This window comes from Solea solea, chromosome 3 (assembly GCF_958295425.1).
Source record: "Solea solea chromosome 3, fSolSol10.1, whole genome shotgun sequence".
Taxonomy (NCBI): Eukaryota; Metazoa; Chordata; class Actinopteri; order Pleuronectiformes; family Soleidae; genus Solea; species Solea solea.
This window is the reverse complement of record NC_081136.1, coordinates 3,153,420-3,179,148: the sequence shown is the minus strand read 5'-3', so window position 1 is coordinate 3,179,148 and position 25,729 is coordinate 3,153,420. Positions and strand designations below refer to the sequence as shown.

General features: G+C 42.5%; 1 protein-coding gene across 1 annotated transcript; it reads left to right on the top strand.

The window, feature by feature from the left end:
* Positions 1 to 1,215: 1,215 nt before the first annotated feature.
* Positions 1,216 to 19,567, top strand: igf1 (insulin-like growth factor 1). The gene is made up of 5 exons (XM_058625936.1): positions 1,216 to 1,330; positions 3,954 to 4,113; positions 14,952 to 15,205; positions 16,231 to 16,266; positions 17,472 to 19,567. The coding sequence occupies exons 1-5, from the start codon at positions 1,280 to 1,282 to the stop codon at positions 17,529 to 17,531; spliced, it is 561 nt and encodes a 186-aa protein (XP_058481919.1). The 5' UTR covers positions 1,216 to 1,279; the 3' UTR covers positions 17,532 to 19,567.
* The last annotated feature ends 6,162 nt before the right edge of the window (positions 19,568 to 25,729 follow it).

Sequence of the window (25,729 nt, the reverse complement as noted above, 5' to 3'; positions counted from 1 at the left end):
TTTCTCTCTTGTGCATGTGCAGCTAAGCCTTTTCTTTATTATTATATTAAAGTGTCTTTTTATTCAAATGTAATGTTTTTAGTACAGGAAAGCTGCAGACTCTGCACAGGGAGCAGAGAGTTTACATGTTTGACTCATATTTTCTCGTTTTTTTTTTCCTCCCCTCTCACAATCACGTCTGTGCACGCGCAGCCCTGCCATTCATTTAATATTATTAATCATTCCCTCGCAATAATTCACTGTGACAATGTGCAGAAAAGCTGCAGATCCCAGCGCTGACATGGAACAGTGACTTCCTGGTTATCTTTGACTCATATTTTCTCCCTTTTATTACAGTAAAGTGCACTTTTTTCCCCCTCCCCGCTGTAATCACTTTAGTGCGCGTGCAGCCAGCTCTTTTTTTTCTTTTTCTTTTTTACATAAGTGATGTTTTTATTGCGGAGAATTACAGCGACAATGTGCAGGAAAGCGTTTACATTGGAGCAGCGACTCCTTGGTTATCTTTGACTCATATTTTCTGAGAAAGTGCACTTTTTTGCAGCTATAATCACTTGTGTGCACGTGCAGCCAACTCTTATTTTATATTATTCTTTTTTTTTTCTTTCTTTTTTTTATTGGAGGCTTTTCATGTTGACTTAGTGGAAAATGATTTATTTCACCCTTGATCAGATCAGACTTTGGATGGGTCCGGCTGCTGAGTTACGCGGTGCCAAATTACGCACGACAACCAGCAGTCATAACATAACACTTTCTCCTCCACGAGCTTTCAGCGCGTGAAATAAATGTGTTATATATGAGTGTGAGGAGCTGCTGCTGCTGCTGCTGAACTAACCAAGTCTCAGAGAGAGATCAAAATTCAATCCCGTTCTGAGAAAAGAAAAAAAGGAAAAAGGGGGAAAGGGGAGAGAAATGACGTGATTTGAACGTGTGCCCAAAATCCTTAATGAATAACTTAGGACGAGTAGGAGGCAAATGCTGCCCCAGCTGTTTCCTGTTGAGAATGTCTGTGTAATGTAGATAAATGTGAGGGATTTTCTCTCTAAATCCGTCTCCTGTTCGCTAAATCTCACTTCTCCCAAAAACGAGCCTGCGCAATGGAACAAAGTGGGGAATATTGAGATGTGACATTGCATCGCATCTTCTTCTCTTCATCCTCTTTCCTTCCTTTTTTCTCTCCCCCCCATCCCCCCCCCCCCCCGTGTTTTTTTTTTTTTTTAATGACTTCAAACAAGTTGATTTTCGCCGGGCTCTGACTTTTACACGGAGAACACGCGTGGGGATGTTGTCTAACGCTCTCTCCTCTCAGTGGCATTTATGTGATGTCTTCAAGGTAAAACTTACCTGTTTTTTTTCCTCTCACCTTTTTGTCCTCGCTGTTGCAGCAGCAGCATCATTTGCTCTAAACTCAGGCAATATTATTGTGGCTTATTGATATTTGTGCAGCTTTTAAATGTGAATGTATTCAGTTTCGCTCTGTTGTTTCTGCATGTTCTTTTTTTTTTGCTGATGTGTGTGTTTTTGCAGCAGATAATGATTTTTATTTGATTTGACTTTTATTTTTAAATCCTGATATGCATTCTCTGCATGAGTGACCCCTGCGCTCTGCGCTCCTTTTTCCACCAGAAAATCCCATAATTCGGCTCTGCAACTGTCCCAGTAATTAGTGCTGGGGCTGCGTTATTATTATTGTTGTTATTATTATTATTATTATTATTATTATTATTATTATTATTGTTGATATTATTAAAAACATTATTATTATAAAGTGTTAGATGTGAGGCACACGCACAGAGAGAGAGAGGCTGCTGAGGTTGGGATGCAGATGGATAATGTCCTGTGTTTATTCTCTTTATTATGTATATTTGGCGCGCGCTGTTTCCTCCGCTGCCTTTGGCGGGAGAACCGTTTTCCATCTCACATTCTGGACCCCAAAAAAAATCCCTTGTGCTTCTGTTTTTTTGCATCTTTGACTCTGCTTTTTCAATTTTGAAGTGTTTTGGTTTTTTTTTTTGTTGTGCGTAAAAGCGCGCAGTCATTTTTTGGCACAGGTGGTAAATATGCAGACTTAGGCTCCTCTGCCTTCTGGGTTATGGATAGACATTTAATTGTGACACACACGCAGGCACATTATCATCATATGATAAAGCCAGAAACGCGTGTTACCAGTGTGGACACGCGCGCGCGCTCGGTTGCGCACAGGCAGCGTCACTGCGCCTCCTGTTCGGCTGGCACAGAGTGGAAGTTTGGATTTAATACACTTTCCTACAAAAGCCTGTAAAGTTACCATCTGTGGCAACAACCACTCAATTTCCCCTTTTTCATTTTTCTTCTCTCTTTTCTTTTGCAACACAGAGAAAAACTCCCTGAATTCTAACTTGTGGGCACAAATGTGCGATATTACCAATATCTACACATCAGGCGCTAATGTGATAGTCAGTATCCGTGTAAAGTTCTACAACATATTGAGGTTTTTGATATTTCGTTGCTTTGTCAGTGTGCAAAATGTGTTATAATTAAGCCTCCACACACCAGGTGGCAGCAGGCTTTTGTGCCCCTGCTTCTACTCCACTTGATAGACAGAGAAAATGTCAACTGTTTATGCATAAAAATGTTTTAGGCTTTCTTAAAATAGGCAATGTTTTGCTTGTAGAATCCAAATTTATCGCAATTCGTCATATTGTCGAGATAGTATTGGTATTATCGGTCCGATACTATCGGATCGATAGTAAATTAATATCCAAAATAATCCGTGCCAACTGTAAATATGATGTCTTTCTTCACTTAACGCTGTTAAGAAAAATGTCATGTAATAAGGACGTCTGTCACAGTTGGACCATTATTGTAGATTGTTAGTGAGTTAGTTGAAATGGCTTGTTAAGCTCATTAACTTTTTAACCAATTAACTGCTGAGATGTTCAGGTTATTTCAGTGATTGTGGTTGAATGTGACCATGTGGCCTGTGTGTGTATGTTGTCCATCATGATAAAGTTGTCCCCACACATTTCCTGCGACGGTCATTTATGACCGAGAAAACTAAAGATGTGACGAAATGAAAAGCACAGGATTTGTTGAAAAATTGCTCAAATAAGACTGAACACTGTGAGAGAGTTAAGACGTCTGATATCGGTCTGATATCGGACGCACAAAGTGGAATCAAACCATCCTTAAATATTAGACTCATACCAACATTCACTGCCGAATAGCATATAGTCAGATTAGACTGATCACTGAAGTAAAAGGCAATGTCGGTCTGATATCGGACACACAAAGTGGTATCAAGCCATTTCTTAATATTCTTATTACTTCACTCTTTGTACCTTTGAGCAAGGCAGCAACGTTTGATGCTGAATATATTTTTTTACTTTTAGAAAGTTTGGTCCGATTTGACCGATCTGTTTTCTGTAAGAAAGCTAAAAGACATAAAAGGCTAAATATCGTACTGATATTAGTATTTGCAGATACTGAAGATTGTGATATCGGTACGGTAGATATGGTAGGTTCTATTTGTATGTGCCCTTAAGCAAGGCACCGGTGCAGAACACAAGAGAAAAAAACAACAGAAAAAGTAAGATTAGACTTCAAGAGGTAAAAGACAATATCGGTTGATACCTGAAGTTGTGATATAGGTATGGTGAATATGGAAGATTCCATTTGTGTTACTTTATAGAGGAAACGCAGTATCAGATTTTTATCAGACCTCGGGATGATATCGGTATCTGTTGATACTCAAAGTTGTGATATCGGTATGGTATCGGTCGCAAAAATTGCTACTCAAATACTCATGACTTGACTGTGTGTGCCTTTGAGCAAGGCAGCAACTTTCTATGTTAAAATGCTTATATGCCTTAAGTGGATTTAAGAAATTGGCTTTTTAAAGTGTGACTGTTTTTTTTTCTCTTTAACAGTGAAAGTGTCACATGACTCTCTCTCTCTCTCTCTCTCTCTTGGCGCAGAGAGCGATGTGCTGTATCTCCTGTGGCCACACCCTCTCACTACTGCTGTGCGTCCTCACCCTGACTCCGACGGCGGCGGGGGCGGGGCCGGAGACCCTGTGCGGGGCGGAGCTGGTCGACACGCTGCAGTTTGTGTGCGGGGAGAGAGGCTTTTATTTCAGTAAGTGCACCTTTTTATTTATTCATAAAGGTCGGCCGTCTGCGTCCCAGAGCTCTCCACCTTCAGCGAGCTCATAAATAAAAAAGCAGCCGGTTTGACATCTCGCCTCGACTTTCCCTGCATTAATGTTCCTCCTCCTCCCTCCATTCATTCCTCTTCCCCCATCTGTTCCCCCATGTTACATCTTCTTGTCCCCCCCTTTTTTTTTTCTCGTTTATGGACACGAGCCCAGGTTGGGAATAAAAAAACCCTTAAATGCAGCACAGAATAATGATAAGTGACTGTATTATTGGTGGCAAATAACGTTTTTTGTCCACGGGCAGTGGGATTTAAGTGGATTTTGGCCGACTCGTCTCTCCCAGAAAGAGGCAGTGAAGTTTTATTTTTTCCACCAGAGAGAGGGAGAGAGAGAGGGAGAGCAACCCAAAGAAAACCCCTCTACTAAGAATCCAGGATTTAAATCTAAAACTCTTTTTTCCATGAAGCCCAGAACAGCTCGGCATATGTATACGAAGCTACAGAGGTTCAGTCCGTGTGACATCGGGGTCGCTCTGACCCCCAAACACCACCGACCCGACGTCCGCAACCGTCGCTCTCCCCATTTCTTTGGCTGGAATCAATCAATTAAGGTGGAGATACAATGCTCCATTCAACAAAAAGTCATTTTTAATCCATCATCCCCTCCACCTCCCCCTGCAGTTTTGACATAACAATCCATTATTGATGGTTTGGTTCTGTCCCAAAGTTATGAAAGATTTTTCCACATGTGGCTGATGTTTGTCAGCTGCCAGTTTCAAAAAAAGAAGATATAATATTTCTCTGCAGCATCTCTCGCTCTCTCGTGCTGCTTTCACTTTCTCTCTTTTCCAGTAATCGATTTCGACCTGAAACTATAACTGTTTGTAGATACACTTTAAAGGGACAGAGTGTACCTTGCGTCCACGTCCAAGTCCCGGTACAGTTCATTGCATTAGCGCAATAATGGGATGATGAACTTCGGCTGATGTTGAAAGGTTCTCGGTCGTCCAGGTCACAGACGTCTGGTGGAGTGAGAGCTGCTGGCTTTGAGTTAAGCTTTGAAGACGGTTTCACTTCTCGTCCAGGATGAGCTTCTTCAGTTCGACTGGTGGAAAAATTTTACCTCTGAAGGCTGAAATCCTGAGGCTGAGACTTCTCTGACCCAGTTTCAGGTTGTTGGTTACACCTGAGTCAAGTTGAGGTGTGAAAGAGGGTCGTCCGGGTCACCTGAGAGAAAATCAAAGATCTGACTCAATGAAAAACCCAAGATTTATATCTTACGATAGTAAACACTTCATTTTTCCAGGTATGACAAACTCTGATAAACATCTTCTGACACTTTCTGGACCAAACGATGACTCGATCAATCGAGAAAATGATCGACAGATTAATCGAAAATAATCTAAGGTCTTTAGAGCTACAACCAACAAAATAATCGTTGGTTGTAGCTCTAAAGACCTTAGATTTATCAAAAGTGGTTTCGAGCCATCCCTTAATATTCCCTTAACCTTACTGTACACGTACCGTTGAGCAAGGAAACAGAAAGAACACAATGTTTATGCTTCAAGAAAGTTGAAAAATCTACTCCAAGGTGACCAAATCTCTGGAAGAAGAGATAAAAGGCCATAGATCATATTGATATTGGTTCAACTGAGTCTCTCGACAGGTTTCCAACCTTCAATGGGTTAAATACCTGTTTTTTTCCACCAGTTATTCAGAAGTGAAGAAGAAGAAGCCTCTCAGAAGACCAGCATGCTAACAAGTCCAATCAGAAAGAACCTTTAAGTTGGAGCTATGACACTTTTCTCCTGTGTGGAATTAAGACTTGATAAACCCAAGATTTATCATCTTTATTTCCTAATCACATACATCTTACTTCATGAGATGATGCACGCTCTCATGCACTGGACAGACTCGAGTCAGACCCAAACATTGGGGACTCCGGACCTTACTTGGACTGGAACCCTGAGGATTCGGGACTCGATATGGACTCTAACACCGAGGACCCAGGACTTGACTCAGACCCAGGACTTGACTCAGACCCAGGACTTGACTCAGACCCAGGACTTGGCTGCGTGTGTCCTTTTGGTCCATGCACAGCTCAGGAAGTATTTGCTTTGCCGTGTGTATCTGTGGGTGCGTTTGATTTAACTCTTCTCCTGCTAAAAAAAAAACCAAGTGTTTCAACCACATATACTATTAATGAGGTAGGTAAAATGTCTGCGGAGCGTAACAGGACTTTTTTTTTGCCGAGTCATCCAGTGTCTGCGCTCCGTCTGGCAGCAGGGTAATGATGCACCTTGCTGCTGCTCCCTTCCATCCCTCTGCCAAATTCCTCCACCCCTGCGTGCAGCTTTTCCAGGACCGGTCCACATCACTCCCTGCGTCAAGCCATTCGTGCGGCATTTGCCAGAGAGCTGTTGGAGAGCCACCAAGCTGCTGTGAAGCTGCGAGTCTTGTTCGTCCAGATGCTGCTGGCAGCGCCCACATGCTGTGAAGTGGTCATGACAGCCTGCGCCGGTGCCAGTTTTCTGCCATTTAAGACTCTTTGGTCTTTGGATTCTCTTGCTACAGCACCTCTCTTGTACAAATGGCCATGTTCTCTCCATTTAGGTGGTGGAAGATTATGGGTTACATGATCAAGTATTACATTCTCGTGAATTGGATTTTTCTTGGAATCCCAACGCATCTATAATCACTTATTATACGCTGGCTGTTATTTTAGCACTAGGTGGTGTCGGTGTGCAGAGTTTCTATACAATGAAGGGATGGAATCTTCAAGACTTTGCAGATTCTCTTTCAAAATAAAAGTGTGCTGCTTGAGCAGGGGTGTTTCTAAAGACATTGGGGTCTAGACATGTGAAGGGGGGGCCCTACAACACACCTCCAGATTCCACATGTTGTTGCAGGGGAAAACTTGCAGAAACAGTGGATGGGAAATGTTTTTTGTTCTTGCTTGGAGCTCATTATTTCACGCTTCATCAAATTCTCCCTTCCCTGTCCATCTGTGGTGGCCTGGACTTTTGCGCCACCTACTGATTATCTCAGTGAAATAATTCCCAATGTTTGCTTGAGAGCAGTGGATAGAAACACACTTAAATATGCATTTTCAATCTTTTATTTTGGACACTTTAAAGCATAAATAAGGCAAACTAGCACCACCACGGGGCCTTTTTAGGGGGTCACAAAAGTCTTGTTGATGTCGACTAATCAGCAAGTCTTGGCAATTCAAATCCTGGTCCTTCAGCAATGTTTTATATCTCAGTGGGGAAGTCAACGTTGTTGAAATGTTTATGGTTGTCACCCTCTGTGATGGTTTCCAGAAATTGGACGACGTGAGAATGTGTTGCCTCTTGATAGTGTCAGAGTTTTGTTTTATATGTTCCTCCTGGGCTACAGAAGTACACCACTACCGTCTACATTCGTCCTATGAGAAGGTATTGAATGGAGGCCAATGTAGCTCGTTGGTCCTGATGCGAGAAAACGCTGCTTAAACAGAAACAGACCCGCTTGTGGTAGGGTGAATGTATTTGTCTTTCCTGCAGTGCCCCCAGAACTGAGCAGTCACTGAACTGCACAGCGTCCATCTATCAATGCCACATTTTCCTGTGTTGAAAAAAAAAGGAGGTGCATTTCACGAGCACTCCATCGTTTCTCTGAAGAGACGATGAGGTTTGAACAGCAGGGTGCTGTACCTTGGAAAATATTCTTTTCCCCCCTCGCTCGCTCCTGCTCGCTCATATTTTCACTGTCATTACTTTTTCTTCTCCCCGTCAGCAGCCACATCTACCAGTGGCTGTTTGCATGAAATATCTGGAGAATCCATTTGGATTGTGTCGTGTATAGGACACGGCAGTGTAGGCGTGCTCCTTTCCCTGAACTCCTCTCCTCTAGTCTGGTCATGTTGAATTTGGCAGCCGTCTAATTGATAATGTGTCCAGAGACGGTGTTGCAACAGCGTTGGGCTTTCCATGCAGAGAGCGCCTCTGCCAATCCACCTTACGCATGCCACCAGTAAAGTAGCACACTTGTATTTAAAGACTACACATTTCCTACCCTGACAGAAATGCTAAATACCATTTGAAGGAAAATTCTTTCTTTTTTTTTAAGCAGTGAAACAAACTGCAGTCTCAGAGACAGAAAAAAAGAAAAGAAATCCACAACCGTAGTCAGTTTTTCCAATTATTAGCCTGACCTAGAAATCCTCTGGTGTCTTTGTAATGCTTTAGCAGGCAGGACCATGGGGCGATTTGACTGGGATGCTCATTCCATGAATCAGATCTGTTATGGGAGGTTTTTTTGGCCAAAGTGTAAGTGCTAAGTAGCTGCGTGTCTTAAAGTCACTTTTAGTTCACTGGGAAACATTCTCAGTTATTCTAAAGTGAGCATGAAATATATAATCACACCGTTGATTTCTGAAAAATGATTGATGCCCAAACTCTCATGGATTAAAACAGGGTGGAATAACCCATTGGTTTTGGCCAAGACTGAAGTGTGAGAACATCTAGTTCTTACAAAGAAAAGGGGGGGGACAGACTGGTATGAACCATGAACCTTCTGGGCTATTGTTTTTTAGGGGTTTTGGCTTTTGTCTAGTCACGGTGTGTTGATGATAAGATCATGGTAAGATCGTAGCTTTTAACCCTTAATGAGTCTTTCTCCTCAATGTTACCCCCTGTCAATTTCATTCAAAGCTACCACAGTTATAGAGAGAGGTAGAATATGTCACCATGCATTGACCCACACACTCAAACACACACATAGCTACGTCTTGTCCTTTGAGCAGCAGGGGATTATGTGGATTACAGGATGATCAGGACCCTCTTCCACCACCACCACCACCACCTCCTCCTCCTCCTCCTCCCTTTACACTGGACCTGAACACATAGCAGACGGCAGTGGGATCTGAAGAAAGACCCCCTGTGTCCTCACCCATCACTGCAAAATGGTGTCGTTTTCCCTCCCCATCAAGACCTTGACTTAAAATCCCCGACCCCTCTGCGAATTAGTGCCCACCGAAAACAAAGAGGTTTCTCATGAGTGGGACCGCCACTCATCCATCCTGAAGTTGAGACCCAATGCATCTGAGGACACGCGGGGACGGGAAAAACACCACTTTACCTTTGAAAGTCCTAGTCAGTTCAATCCAATTGCATAATGTCAAACTTCTTCAAGAGGAAAAGTGACAACGTATCTAGTTGCATTAAAGCAGAGATCACCTAGATTTATAGTTGGGATCCTGGAACTTGTCTGTCTTGCGTATTTAATTGGAGCTGTAAAGAATGTTATGAACCACATGCTCACACTTTATTGCCATCATTTCCACCACAACAGATGTTAAAATCAAGTCTGTCTTGCACATGCTTGACAACAGAACAAGTCCAACTCAGCCTTAACACCTTAACAAAGTGGTATTGTCCGATTAACCACTAAGGAACCTTCAGGGTTTCTTACAGCAGTCAAAATTATGGATCCATACATCCTTAATAATGTGATCAACAGTGTGCCTAACTTTTCTTTTGCAGATGAGAACCATTAAGAGTATGAACAGCCATAACATACAAACAAATCAAAAATTACCCCAATTTTGTGATTGAATTCAGAGATTTGTAAAACAAAGTGCCTTGCCAAACATATATCCCTAACAAATACACATTTTAATCTATATTGACATGAACCATGCTTTTTATTCTAGGTGGACTACGTTTGGATACGATTTTAATGTCGCAACACATTAATGTAAGGAACACTTCACTCATGCCATAAACTCTTTGTGGTACTGGTGATAAAGTGGTAGGTTCCAATGTTTTAGCAGTTCTTGTATTCCCTGCCGAGCAGTAAACTGGCTGACACTTTGCAGGAAGAGTAGCTCCCCGGCTCCAAGAATCCACTGGTTTTTATTGACCATGACCAAGCTGTAAAACTCAGATGCTATCTGTACGTCTCTGGAATGGGGGAATGTAGCCATCTCTCTCCAGTGCCATTCCTCAGAGGTGTCATGGGTTCTCAGGAAACGGACCCAAGAGCAGGACTCAGGAGACAAATTTAAAAGTAAAGAGTCTTTGCGTAGAAAAGAAGCAAAAAAAAAAAAAACTTGGCAGGCAAGCAAAATACAAAGGTTCAGTCGAGGCAATATCCCCCCCAAAGAACCTCTCGCAAGGTCCAAAACATGATCAGAATGAAAAAATGCAAGCAAAGAACAAAGTGCTGGAAAGCTAAAGCACATGGCACAAAGACAAATTGGCAAAGAGCAAGTGGAAATGGCCAAATATGAGCTCATGGCTGAACAGGTTAGTGGGGACAAACAGCAGGTCAGGTGAGTCCACCGTGACAAGTGACAGGATAATTCCAACATGTAAACCACAAACTAAAACTTGGCACCTTGACAGAACTCCCTCCCCTTATGGGACATCTTTGGGTGCCATGTTCTGGGACTTTAGACATAATTGTAGGTCCCAAATGGAAAGTCGACAAATTTGCTGACTGAATGTGTGTGTCAGGGTGCTGTGGAGCATCTCCAGCATCTAATCGATCTCTGTTCTTGATAGAGTGGGGGATTGATTATATTGGTAGCAATGAAGGTGGAGGAGCCAGTGTCCAAGGAGAGAGGAGTGTTGGGACCAAGGAGGATGGATCATGAGAGGTGTCACACCACAGGACCTTTCATCTCCATGGTCTTCTCTTGTTTAGCTGATGATAACCTCCATTTAATAAGCTGTGCAGTGGAAGACGGAGGTGAACAGGCGGTCATCAGAACCACTGGTCATAATCATTAGGTTCAAGAAGGTTCTTGGGTGCTTTGTGTTGACGAGCCAACTGAGAAACCTGAGAAAGAGTTGCAGTCACACCTTGATTCAAATAAGACAAACATTGTTTGCATGGTCTTCCAGAAGGTATAGTTTGAGGATGAATGGTCAGGAGGGCATTTTAGGAAGACAGGCCTGATGCACCAGTGTCCTTTGGAGTACTGGTCAGCCCTTCCTGTTATTGGGAATTGTTGGTGGCAGACATTCTTCACTTGATATTAGCATCATTCTTTTAGAATTTGCATGGGGTATGGAGTTTTGGGGGATGCTTAAAAGGAATATTTCTTGATTTGAACTCTAGTGACTGTAGAAAAGAGTACAGGTGCATGACAACTGGGGCGTCATGCTTTCTTGGTAATTCTCAAGCAGCTAGAACAACCTTGTTCTTGGTAAAAGACAGGGTACATTTTATTTTCTGTGGTGTTTGTCCTGAATTCAATGAGGCAGTCGTCCACCTTCCGTTCTCTCGGTTATGTCTTCAGCGAACTCTTCAATGTTAATCTGCTGACTGATTAACATCGCGTATAAATCATCTTAAAGAACACTCCTCTCTGAATTGATAAACTTCATAGCTTCAGCCACTGGAGAGATAGTTCTGAAAATAGCCTGCTCATTTTTTGTGCAGCCGTTCTCGGCGCTGATTCACAGTGCGAGAACGAGAGCTAAGGAAAAAAGAAAGCACGCCAGAACATATCAAAATGTCCACAAAATATGTTCAGACTACTTGTACGCCACGTGGTTTTGTTCAAATAGACAACAACACGCTCTGCAGTCCAGTATGGGACGGCTTCCCAGGTCCCATAAAAGACTTCAGCGAAGCAGCTGTGCACTAAACCAGGTCGTCCCTAACCGTTAATGTAAATCACATATGTCAGATAAAGAATCAATCTCACCTTTTTGTCACCCCAACTGAGTATGCAAAGGTTTTCTGGGCTCATCACTGCCCCTTGAGGCCAGAGAACAGAAAACAGTTGGGGACTGGGCACTGACTAGACTCCTACAACCACACGGAGCAAGAAAGAACCTGTTCCAGATTTTTAATTTTTATTCATTTACAGAACATTCACTAATTGTTGCTTTTATATCTGATGCAAAATGCTACATTGTACCTCAACAGGAGAGCTTTAAGAAATTCCAATGAGCTACAACCTCTTCTAGAATTTTCCGTGTGCTGTAGTTGTGCCGAATTTTTATATTCCTGTGCTTTTTTTTTCCAACCCCGAAAGTAAATCTCACCGATATGAAATGAACTGGACAAAGCTGTACCTCGTAATGATGGCTGACACATGCTTTCTAATCTGACCCGAAACCCCTCCGTCATTGTCATGTAATCCTCGCGTAATCAGCCCAACGACAATCAGAGCAAAGGACCCTTTGTTAGTGAGGGATTCGAGCACTTACCCGTGAAAATGAAGCATTTAAAACCTTTTCCAAAGCTTTCAGGCATGATTATTATCGTCATTATTATCATTATTATTATTTATTTTCGTTTTATTTTTTTCCCCCAACCAGCCCAAGCTGATTATCCTACATTTAACAGCCGGTGCCAGCTGATTTTTCTCTACTTTCCAGATGTTTCTGCAGCAGCGTTGCAGGCTATTTTCAGGAGGTTGATATGCAAGGCTTTATTGCTAGGTATTGGAAAACGGACCGGGCTGAAACTCACCTAAAATTTCCCGAAACCAGGTGTAAATATGAATAACAAGGCCGGTCCTACTGAAACAAACAGCTGGTTGTGTTTTTTTATTTGTGAAACGGTAGCACTTGACCGTAAAAGACAACACCTGTCAATTAATATCTTGATATTTCTTCTAACACATTTTTATTGGGATCTACATACATTGGGTGTCTCTGGTCCTTGAATAATGCAGGTGTACCGTGTATTTTTAGCCTCTCTATTGTCCCCTCCTCTCCCATTGTCTCATTCGCAGCTCCCGCGGGATCACCCCTGCGTTGTGTCGGGGGTCTGCAGACGAGGATGCTTCTGTTTCTGAATGAAAGCCGCTCTCTGTCCAAAACAGCATTGTCAGGACAAGGCAGGCAGGGAGCAGAAGTTAATGCACTTTGTCAGCATTGGCAGGCGTCTGAGCCAAGAGCTATTAACTCTGAGAGGGGAAGGCATTTCCTCCTTGTAAATGCCATTTTAAATTATTATTATTTCATTTGGTTACAGGGAAAAGCCCATCAGGGCTCGTTACACAAGGTGAGCTTTCCTTGAAGCAACCAAAAGAGTTTTAGAGGGGGGGTCAGGGAGTTGCAAAAGAAAGTGAATGTTGTCGTCATGGTAACTTTACGTGATCCAGTACCTACTTTAACGACCCCCCACCGGAAACTTTATTAGGTACACTGCAGCTCTGCTTCAAGGTTCATTCTGTTACTTGTTATTTCAGTGAATTATCTTTTATGAACAAGTCTGGTCATTCTTTTCTGACCTCTGGCATCGGAAATCCATTTTTGCCCAGATAACTGCTGTTTACTGGATATTTTTGGACGTTCTCTGTGCGCGGAAATCTTAGACCAACAACTATGCGTCTTTCAAAATCACCTAAATCACCTTCTTCATTCTGATGCTCCGTTTGCTCGTCTTGAACACGTCTACAGGCCTAAATGCACCGATTTGCTGCCATTTGATTGGCTGATTTGTGTCAACAAGCAGTTGAACAGGTGTCCCTTATAAAAGGGCCAGTGCGTGTCGATTACAACAATGAAATTTCCATTGCTCCCCTGCTTTACATTCACATTTACATTATGTGTATTCCTTGGCATTGAATGTGCATCCCACCTCCATCCTCGACATCTTTGCTTTTCTCAGTCAGCCTTCAGGGAGCTCTGGCTTCTGCCCAAATGAGAATGTGAATGAACAGTGGGGCACAGCCAACGGAGGTGTGGCCTCAATGACTGCCTCGCTGTTTTCGCAGGTTGATCAGGCTCGTGGGGGGGTGGGGGTGGGGGCGACTTGTGGTTTGGCTTTGCTGGACCAACCTGTATAAATGAGACCTGGGCCAAAATGGTGCAGCCTGACATTCTCAGTGTTTGGGTGACTGTGACGGCCTCTGCCAGAAAGGGTCCACAGTGTGCAATGTGATACACTATAAATTGTACACGAAGAAATCGATGTCATTAGACTGTTCATATATCAGTGGAACCAGACCCATGTCCTTGCCATTATCACTGCTTTATTACAAGTATTTTTGGCCTCTAGCCACAAGGACCTGAATTGACTTTTTGCAAAACTAGCACAATATTATGCATGTTCTGTCCTTAGGGTTCATATACAGTTTACAGTGTTGTAAGCTGTTTCTTAATTTGTAGCAAATTAAACCGAGAAGTAAACAAAACATTGTAAGCTAGCAAAAAGTTAACAAACCTTTTTTGGCACCTTTAAAAAAAAAAACCAATAAATGTCACAACTAGAAAACAGCATTAAATGTACTTCAATTTAAACTTCCACAAATGTCCCAAGTTGGTGTACATAACAGAAAATGTTTAGCTTCTAACTGGACATGCTAGCCATGTAGACATGCTAACATGCGGATAAATCCATGGTAAACCCATAATTCCCAACTGCACATTTAATTTGTAATGTTTTTTTTGTTTGCTTTTTTTAAAAAGGCAGTTCGTCAACTTGTGGTTAATTAAAATAAGTTTTGAACTTTGCTCAGGTTATCAGAGTTTGACTTTCTTAAATGTCCTACATCAGGCAGGACAGGAAGCTAGCCTACACTTAATCTAATTGGTTAAAAACAGACATGCTAACAAACATGGCATTATGAATGTAACCAGTCACTTATGCTAGCTAGGTGTGGTAACATGCTTTAGAGCAAATAGTCCTGCAAATGGCACATTAATCCATTCCTTCCACTTTTGGTCTGGTATTTTTGTAGGGAAAACAGAGAATACCCTTCAATATCAATATTCATCCGGTCAGCTAACTGTCTAGTTAAAGGAGATTAAACATCAAAAACAAAATGTCTTCCATCCCCTAACCCACGTCTTGCTGTTCTTCTCTAACAGGTAAACCAGGCTATGGCTACAACACACGGCGGCCAAGTGGCATTGTGGACGAGTGCTGCTTCCAAAGCTGTGAGCTGCGGCGCCTGGAGATGTACTGTGCGCCTGCCAAGACAAGCAAGGCGGCACGCTCTGTGCGCGCTCAGCGCCACACGGACATGCCGAGGGCACCGAAGGTCAGCACCGCAGGGCACAAGGCGGACAAGGGCACAGAGCGTAGGACAGCACAGCAGCAGGACAAGTCAAAAAACAAGAAGGTGAGCCCAGCACCAAACGGACACTCTTTTCATAAATGGGAAGAAAATGAATGGAATAGGACTGATTTAGCTTGTGTTAGAGTATTCACATGTTATGAGTCAAATTTAAAGATTGATACCACCCCGCATGTCTGTTCATTCAGTGTGAAATTACAACACCAGATAACTTTCATAACATCTTATAAAGGCCGTTCTACATGATTAGACATAGCTTATGTCACAATATCCTCTGTAAGGGACAACTTACATTAGAGAATGTGGATAAAAATGGACATAGTCTTCCAATTTGAAAAGTAAACCCCAGAAAGTAGCACAGACTTAGCAATTAGCCACCGGGGGCAACTTTGCTGTTTACAAATTGAACCCAATTGATTTGAATACTATTAGCTTCTACTTTTCACTTGGTTTATAATGTCAATAAACTTTTTCTTGAGGAGATAATGGTCCCAATTGCTAATTCCAAGTGCTTTTCTTTGACGAGGCGCCTAATGGTATCACATGGTAGCAATGGAAATGCTAACAGCTCAACTTTGTGGTGTTTTTCACTAATTATTTGGACTGTGGCAGCTCTCCATCATCTAATCAATCTGTCTGACTGCCCAAGAGTTTGCTTGACAGGCTTCAAACTTGGCAGGTGACTTACTACAGACACCAGTGTGTCCATTTCTGACTTTGGACTTGTTTGAATAAGAAATGCAAGAGATATACCACTAAATGTGCCACTTCTGCCCCCTACCATACAAAAAAAAACTAAAGTAACAACACCAACTTTGGGATTGAGAGTATGTCTTGGTAGCGAACATTTTGACAGACCAGTGCCAACTATTTCCAGTCTTTGGGCTAAGACAGGCTTACGGCTGATGGCTGCATAAAATATTCAGTGTACAGACGCGAGAGTGGTATCGCTATCTCATTTAGAGCACTTTTCAGATTGTCCAAGTTTTTCTTTAAGTGGTCAGAAGATCAAAGTTTAACCAACAGTTCCCTGTTGAGCCAACTTAAAATGTCTTGTTTTCCTTCCACAGAGACCTTTACCTGGACAAAGTCACCCATCCTTTAAGGTATGCTTTCAAAACACAATGTCCATCACATCATATTGACATTTTATCACCGCCTCACCTGTAGTAACGTCATTGATCTCAACTTACTTCCAAAATTCCATGCCCAAATAAAGATGCCGTGAACTTTAAATGCATCCCCCCCAGTTCGGAATCTGCAAGAGTGTGATCCTTTTAAGATTTGACTGTGCACTTTTTTTTTTTTCCCGTCTCTCAAAAAAGAAACCATTAGCAAGAGAGGGAACTAAGTGGTTTTTGTGGTAGACCCAGTGGCACTCGGGCTCCCCAGGCAGCACTGTACATTATGTTCTGAAATTCTGGCGTCTCACCATAACAGACTGACGCATTCAGGCTCTTGAGGTGAAGCATGCACACTGTCATGCTTGCTGTATCACTGTGTGCAGTGGTCTGCACGTCATTCATCTAATTGATCTCATTTGTGGCTTGTGGTGTGCTGCTGTATTAATCTTATTGTTCGGTTAGTTGAACAAAAATGTGAATTCTCACGTCTCACGCTTCTGAACGTTGAACGGCCCATTCTTCTTCTTCTAATAATAATTTCGGGCAGGCTGCATACTGAGAGGAGCAATGCTGCCCTCCACTGTTCAAAGGTCTGAATTACAGGTCAAAGTTCTTAATGAACTTCTTCTGAACAACGTCTTCGAAGTTCTTCAACACAGTTCAAAGCTCCCCATCGTAGTTCAAAGTCCTTCTAATAAGTTCTGGCAGGCTGTAGAAGAAGGCCGCTGTTAGCAACTTAGAATTATACAATCAACAAAAGTTTTTCTTGTTTAGTTCTTTTGTTGACCTGCACCCCGTACCCCAAAGCTTGCTACCTTTTTGTCAAAGGTCATGGCCTATGATTTTGAAACTCATCGACTATTCTCCGTATACGCCTGCCGACCACATTTAAATCCCAGAAAATTGAAGTGTGAAAACGTTGCTAGCTCCATTTTAGTAGTCAGGACTAACAGACATGGAGACCTTTGAATTCCCTACTGTTCATTTGCTTCCTGGTTGGTTCTTACCAATCGCAAGTCAACTATCGACTATGAATAAATTCCTTGATTTCTTGTTAGTCGTACTCTCTGGAACTAACCGTCATGCGTATGCCCTAGAGTACATGAATGTTCATTTGTGGTAGTTTAGATAGAGATTACTTCTGATACAAAGCTTCAAACTAAGTATGTGATTCTTTCTCGTTGCAGGATGTGCATCAGAAGAACTCAAGTCGAGGCAACACGGGGGGCAGGAATTACAGAATGTAGGGACGGCGTGGATGGACAAACGCCCAGTGACTTGGGAAGAGAGAAGGGAGTGGCCTTACCTGGTACCCCTGTGGAATGGTTCACTGTAAAACAAAACAAAGAAGATGCTAGCAATGGTCCGAAAGGCTCTTAAAAAATGATAAAAACCCGAGGGCTGAGTGCTGTTTAAGGGTTTGATGAGGGATCTTGTGATTATTATATACACTGCACCATTCCATATAGGGAGGAATTCTTTGTTAATGCAATGTAACAGACTAGTTTAGCTGCTAAGACACGAACAAGAGCTTATTATACCTCTGTGTGTGAGCTGCAGCATCCCTTAGCTCCAGGAAAGGTGGGAAACGGATTTGGGCTTCAGCCATTCAGAGAGCGGCAGACTATGTTTAAAGAATGAGTGGTCCATCCCAACCCTCAAACTTTCCAGAGGTAAATCCGTTTACTCTGAGAGAGTGGGTTTATTCACTCCTCTGGTAAGACTGGATATTTTGTCACCGGTCACATTCAAGTTTCTTCCCCAGATCTGATTATCTTACCCTCAAAGTTTGTTTCATGTGCCGTGCATTGCCAAGAATATTTTAAAGGAGTACACAAGGTTTGCTTTAAAAGGGCAAAAAGCAGGCGGCTCCTGATGTGACTCTAAATGTTGTTGTAGATATTTTACCTTGAGGCCAAGTCAAATCCCTACATCTCTGTGACAGGAGGCAGGGTTATTATGTCGAAATGGAGTCACTAGTAGATTTAAGTCCAATCCAAACCCTTCCTAAGCCTCAGGAAGTGTTGGGAACCCGAGGACTAAGTCCACAATCCAAATACTTCTATAAAAACAAATCAAGTACTATTAGAGGGGATTTTGAGGAAGGTGGGATTTACTGAAAGTACTGGAAGTATACGATTTCACAAAATTGAGAGACAAATTAACCAGAAGCATATTGACTTTAAGGTTTTTGGTCAGCCGGTGTATGGTGCTTGTTTGGATGTCAGAAATGGGGTTACTCGGAGGATTCAAAGTGCATTTGGCATTTGTGAGTGGACAAGCTGGCGATCCTTTTCACGTGTCACCACCCCGGGCCAAATCTCAATTTTGTCAACAGTCCATCTTCAAACGATCAACATTTCAGTCCGAGTTCAAGGTTTAAGCACAAGTCATTAACATTTTGATGGTGAATGAACACGCTTTAAAAAAAGACACAGGGATCAACTAGAGTCAAATATCTTTCTTGCAAAAAATAGGCCATAATACTACTCAATCAAATTGAGAAGGTTAATGATTGATTAATCTTGGCCTGTGATGCTTTGGTAGTTGGGATTTTTGCTGCTTCAGTTGCTGCCGTGATGGATGAAAGTGTACAGCAAAACTCCAAACTATCCAAACCTTTAAATTTGAAAGATTTGGTAAATAGTCCCTCTGGAGATGTAAGATATGGCACAACATACACAAACACTAATACACACACATACAAAGCACCCAGTTTGAATTAGAGTTGTATAACTGTGAGCAAAGGTCCAGCACACACACACACACACACACACACACACACACACACACAAACACACATCCAATGCCAGTTCTGAGAAGTCCATGCACGAGGGCAGACAGTCACGGCTGTTTGTTCCAGCCTCTGTATGAATTTACAATCTTTTTTTTTTTTTTTTATTCGCACAATCCGCGCACGACATCTCATCTCTGGCTCCGCCTCCTCTGCCTGTGTATAATCAAACAGTACTCCCATTTATGTTAACCTAACCTTTGCATTGCTATCATTCATTGTACATGATGGTTTCATATAAAATCCACTGATGGTTTCATATTATATCCACTGTATAATGGTGCTATTTTGTAGTTTGTTACTTGCGAGAGACGGCTAAGAGACGGATGGCAGGGCTTTTACCGGAGGTCTTCCCTTTTGCACAGCCTTGTGGCCACCATTTTAATAGTGTTTTTATTTGTAAGCTGTTTCAATAAGGTAGTAGTGTACGCGAGTAAATGTATCTGTGTGAAATCTGTGAATGCATGAAGAATTAAAAATAAGAAATTACATTGTTGTGGTCCCAAGTAGGCAAAAAAAAAAGAAGCTATTTTTTCTACTGTTTCTAAATTATTTTCTCAATATAGATCCCTTATGCCAAATAACTTGACAAACGTACTGTGAACTGTTGATTCTTCCAGTTGTAATGAAAGATTGTCAAAGGTCATGACCATTAAATGGTACTGACTATTAAAATCAATTTAAGCCAAACTGCATAACCTTTGCTGAACAGTGGCTACTCGTGATGAGATAATCATTGTTACCCTTTGGATTTGCCAAGATTGTTATTAGTCATCATCGTGTCCTGTAACACAGCTAAATTTAAGGTAGACAGGCAGAGAAGAGCTAAACCAGTACTCAAATGAAAATGACTTAAGTTTGACACCACTCTCACCTGTTATATAAATATCATGGCGCACTCCAGAGAGCTTGAAAGTCGGACATTTCTGACCTACTACTTAGTTTTGGTATTTAATTAGAAAAATGGGTAGTAAATTAAAAATGATCGGCAAATCTTTGTCACGAGATCTTACCATTTTGAGGTCAGACATAATCCGACACTTCTGAGTTGTCTGAAATGTGGCATACGGCTACAGCCAGTAGCCACTTAACATAGCTTAGCTCAGCTTTAGCACAGAATCTAGCAACGGGAGGAATCAGCTAGCTTGAGTGTGCCCTGAAATAAACAAAGACCCCGCCTACCAGCCTGTCATTTCCCAAATTTAGCGTCAATATGGGCTAGTTGCAGTTAGCGGTTTGCTACCATTTCCAGTCTTTATGCTAAACTTAGCCACCACTGGCTTCAGAGTGTAGCTTTAGCCTACATGTAGTTTAAAGAGCATTGTCAGTGTACAGTTTGAATCTAAAATCTCGCAATAAACTTCCCAGAACTTCCGCTTTAAGTTTACTAGCATCAGCTAACGTTAGATTGCACTATAGCTACTACAGATGAAATAAGTCTGTAGCAATAAAAAAAAAAAGTCTGTTTATTGTATTGAGCTTAGGTGCAGTTTATTGCTTTAAATTTAACATAATTTCACAACTTGATACAAACTTACAATAGCTTTACAAGTTAAGCCAGGAATTTAATTTATTTTGTCCAAAAGGTTTTTTTTGTTTTTTTGTCTGAATTAAAATTGTCTTGGTCTGTAATGGGCTTTTTCTTGCATGTATGGTTTGATGTCTATAAATTCTTTTTAATCAGTTGAACCTGGCGACTGAAACGAGGAAAGAAGTTGGTCGGAAGAAGTCGTTGGTCATCCTTGATCTTCACATAATATACAGTACAAACCAAAGACTTTTTGATGACGTTTAAATCACGGACTAAACCTGCAACCCAATCATTAATTAGCAATCATTGCCCCTCTTGTGCGAACTACACTGCAGCTGCAATACGCCCCCCCCTCCCATTCACACACTGTCATCTGGTACCTGATATACAGCTTTGTGTCATTTGTGTCAGAAAAAGCTACAGCAACCAAGTCCAAATCATCTAACGTCACTCGTGTGAAGCAATTAATAAAGCCTGAAATGGTAATTTCCTGAAGCTCACTGTCCAAGAAACTGTTTGATCACAGCGCTGTTATTTATGGTGCTTGATTGCCTTCTGTAGAAAAGAAATACTGACAGATTGTTCACCATTCCTGCTGAATAAACCACTTGTCAACTTCACAGACATTGGCTGGAGAGTTCTTTCATACAGCATGTTCATTTGTTCAGAAAACCTCAGGGGAAACATCATCCGATAACAACTTTTAACGTCACTGCTCACGAGTAAACAATCGGGCTCTTCTGAGAAAATCTGGACGTGGAGACATAAACATCAGACAATTACAGAGTGGACCTCAGTCTTTTCTCGTAAGTGTGTACAAATCTTTTAAGGCATTTCGGGCTGTACGTGAAGCCGTAAGTCACACTGAAGCTTTGTGCACGGCGCAGGATGAAATTGAGTGTGCTGGGTGTGCTGAATGACAAAGTAATACTTCCTAAGAGGCGATGAGCTTTGCCAAAGCAAACACAGAGGGGCGTGGTGCTCCCTCAGGCTGGAGCTGCATGTTCAGCTCTTTGGAGGATGTTCGCAGTGACAGCGCTGAGCTCTCACTCACTGTCAGAACAGAAAAAAATACAAATAAAAACTGATGTGGACAACAAAATAGAAATGATAAAATGGCCATCTGGCTAATTCTAAGCAGATGCTACAGAAATAAAAAATGTGGAGCAGCACAGAGGTTTAGTTGGCAAATTCCCGGTCATTCTGGACATCCTGGATGTTATTTCATCCCCCTTGATACTAATACAGAATCAATTATCTCAACATACTGGTTCAATTGCCGGCTGCAAGCTTGCAGAAATTTTGTAGTGCAAATAAATCAGAGAGAAATTCAGTGCAGAAAGGCCCGGGATGTGGAGGTTAACCAAGCCATTAACAAACCATCAAAGAAATCATCAAAGGGAACACAGGCGTATTTGTATTTAATACAAAATACAAACATCCTCAGCATTCTTCGTGAGTCAGCGGAATCTACTATAGAGCTCTGGAGGTCACGCAGTCCCACAATGCAACACTCTGGCAGCATATACAAAAGTGAAGATGGTGGATAGACGTTGCACCAGGATACTAAAACAGTTGGGGACAGGCCAACGGGAGAACAGTTTACTGGACCGCCAAAGAATACCAAGGACGGCAGAGGTGGATCACTGCCATAAAACACTAAGCAAGTAGAATGAGGGGAAGTGTATCAAAGATTTGAAGATGTTATCATGCTGCAGGTCTGGAATTACGTTTCCATACTCGTCAAAAGCACCCTGGGGTAAAGTAAGGACCAGGCATATTCTGTCTGTCAGGTTCTGTGATGTATTGCTGGATCCTTCATGGATGGTCCGCGATGCAGACTTACATAAGCACCCAGTCATTTTGAGATCACGTGCATTGTACGAACTGACTGCACATGCTCCATTTTCCAGCCCAGTTGGTGGCGCACTCTTGTTTCAGGTCAAAGAAGACCACAGCAAAGAAGACAAAAACATGGATGCCCTGAAAGAGCTTATGCAAGAGCGTCTGCCGGTACCCAAACTCTCGCTCAAAGAATACAAGAACTTGCCGCTATTAGATTACACAAATGAATCTGTGGTTTATTTACATGCATGAGGAAATGCTTAGCGACTGTCTGCGGACACGGAACATGGAAAATGCGTCGGGGCACTTTGATGTCCCACGTTTGGGAGTACGCAGTGACTCGAGAAGCGCAACATAAAAGCTTGTTTGAATAACCTCAAAAACCAGGTTGGTTCTGGAAAGAACACACTCCTTTCCCCCATCGATCTGTGTGCACTCGAGATCCAGTGCATCTAAGGACACAGATTCTGGACCGGGCCCTGAAACACAATCTCTCCACACTCTTCAACTCCTCATCTTAAGCACACAATTGTCTTTTGAATGACCTTGTGGTCTGTTTTACTACACTCACCAATTTTACTACTTATTCTACTGGTTGTTTTACAGGAAAAGTGGTTGCAAGGCTTCATCAGTCTTCAACCATTCATGTTTTTTTCCAACAGGACACACAGGACTTTGCTCTGCTGGGTTTTAACTTTTGCTCCTGGCTGTCGTCAGTTCGGCGTTCGTCTTCTCTAATCCCACACTGTTGTCAGATGCCGTGGCCGGGGTCCAGCCTTGGATTGTGATGAGATGATTGTGACAAATTTACAAGGAGCCTCGAGTCACATTTTATTGGGACCGTGAGCCAAGGCCAGATGTAAATGGAAAGAGACACAAGAGTCTAGCAAGTGCACTGTCCTGCGAGTCTTGTGCTTCGACAGGAAAATTAGCCATTAGATCAAAGTCTGTGTGTGAGAAAAAAAAAGTGTTGAAACCAACCGAGGAGATTCTCCCTCTTTCTCAATTTCAGTCGACAGTGGAAATTCACTGAGGCTTGATTATAGCAGGAGAGTGTTGGCTCAGCTGTATGCTTTAAGAACCCATGATGTCAGAGCCTTATTTTCCTTGGAGAGACTCTCATCAGCTGCATTGTTCCAGGAAACCATGGTCTGTTCTCTGGGCAACAAAAAATCCTGCCCAAAATGCACCCCCACCCCGCTGTTGCACCCGCAGCACTGCTGAGGCATCATTCACGAAGCATCAATGTCCCGTGGAATCAAAGATCCCTTCTGTGCTGCGACAGAAGTGTCTCTGGCTCCTTTTAAATTCTCTATCAGAAGACGAGTGTTGGGGATGAAAGTCAGCAGGGCATGGAAATAACACGCTGCCCCCGGAGGATTATAGAGCAACGTGGCTACTGCTGTCACAGGACCCAGATTAATGTGGTCTCCTTGTGCACAAAGCCGTTGGCGGCGTGACTGAAGGACTGCACTGTCGACTGACAGGTGATGCAAGCGGCTGACGGAAGAACAAAAAAACAACTGCAGCTTCCTCGAGTTCAGAATTCAAACCATACACAGTAGTTGAACCTGGATGCAATTACAACTGCTTACAAACAAGAGCAACTGTAAATCAGTGACAGCACAGTAGTTGAATAAACTTTACTGGCACCACTTGAAGGTTTGACGAGCCATTTTTGGGGGGGAAACATGAAGATTTACTCATGCTCGCGGTTACCGACCGAATCACATCTGGTCCTCATAAGATTATTTGACTCTTGGCTTCTTTCTTTCCTTTTGCTAATGTTCTTTGTTAGAGAATTATGGTAATGATTTCTTAGAAATTCAGACCAGCAGCTACCAGATAAAGAAATTCACCATAGCTCATAGAGTTCACTGAATCTTCAGAGTTGATGCCAGGGTAAGCTGATAGAGCCCAGAAGCTTTGGATCAGATGGAATCACAGTCATTTGCAGTGCAGCGACTGTCAATATCAGTGCATGGATACAGCTTACTGTATATCAGGGTGAAATATGCAAAATACAAAAGGGAGTGGGGGAAGGGGGGTTGGGGGAGCACGAAAGGTTACAACAACAGAGGACGAAGCTCACAAGTTCAGTTTGGCTTCTGCTGGAACCGTCGCACCCCTGTGGACAAGTTCAGTCCTTCAGTAGAAGTCCTCGCCCTCCAACAATAATACTCACAACTGCTCCAAGGAAAATCACTTCAGCTGGGTTCAATAGCCATTATTCATGCCCCGCTCCTCTATCCCATGCACCACGGCTCCTGTAAGGTTAATGAGGTAAAGACATCTGAGCTTAAACGTGATGACCAGTCGCCTTGTGCCCGGACGTTAGACGACACACGTCTGGCGATCGCAGCGCCGCAAATTTGTCTGGACTGAAAAGCCGTGACGGTTCCCCCGACCTGACCTGAGTCATCCCAACCGACATGAGCATTTTGGAAGGAAGGAAACGTGGTGGGCCCCTCATGGGGCCAAGCTGGACGACTCCCAGAAAGAAGACTGTAAACAAACAGTGGCGTCCACAGCTGCTATTTTGCTTCGTTTGAGCTCATTACTTCAGCACTTCAATGCCAATGACGTGTCGAAACACATCGTAAAAGGTAGAAAAATATTAAGCCGACTATCAGTCAAAAGGCCTTGACTGTCGGTCCCTAAGACACGCCACATAGATGGCATTAACTGGCAGTTCTGTCAGATGTTGTCAAGATATTTGATCACGAGTTAAGCACAGTGTCTATAAATCTCACCAATTACCCAGTGATGTCTTGCCTGTTAAAAACAGTCACAGCCATACTAGTTGGGTTGGGTTACTCGGGCCAGACTATTGATGACAACCCACTAACCCGCTGTAACGTGGTGCGGAAAGACTACCCTATTAATATTTAATGAGATATGAGCAAATTACCTCACAGAACATTGTGGTATTTCAGGGTTTGTGCAAATTGGGTTGAAATGTGGTCTGTTGTCTCAGGAGTGACCGTAGTGAGGGATTAAATAATTCAGTATGTATAACTGAGAATGATGTGTATATATATTATTACAATACAAAGCAACTCAAATGACTTTTTAGTTAAACTCAAACAAAGAAACTCAGTTTCACCTATTTAGTTGTATTGCTAGTTGTCAGGGTCACCTGAGGTAATTGGCAGCAGGTGTGGAAGGTTAAATTGGGGGGCGGGGCAAAAGTTGATAGGGACGGGGATGTTTTTCATTGACTGAAGGTGTTTGTATCCTAGTAAGAGGTCACACGTGAGGATGTTCAGGTGTTT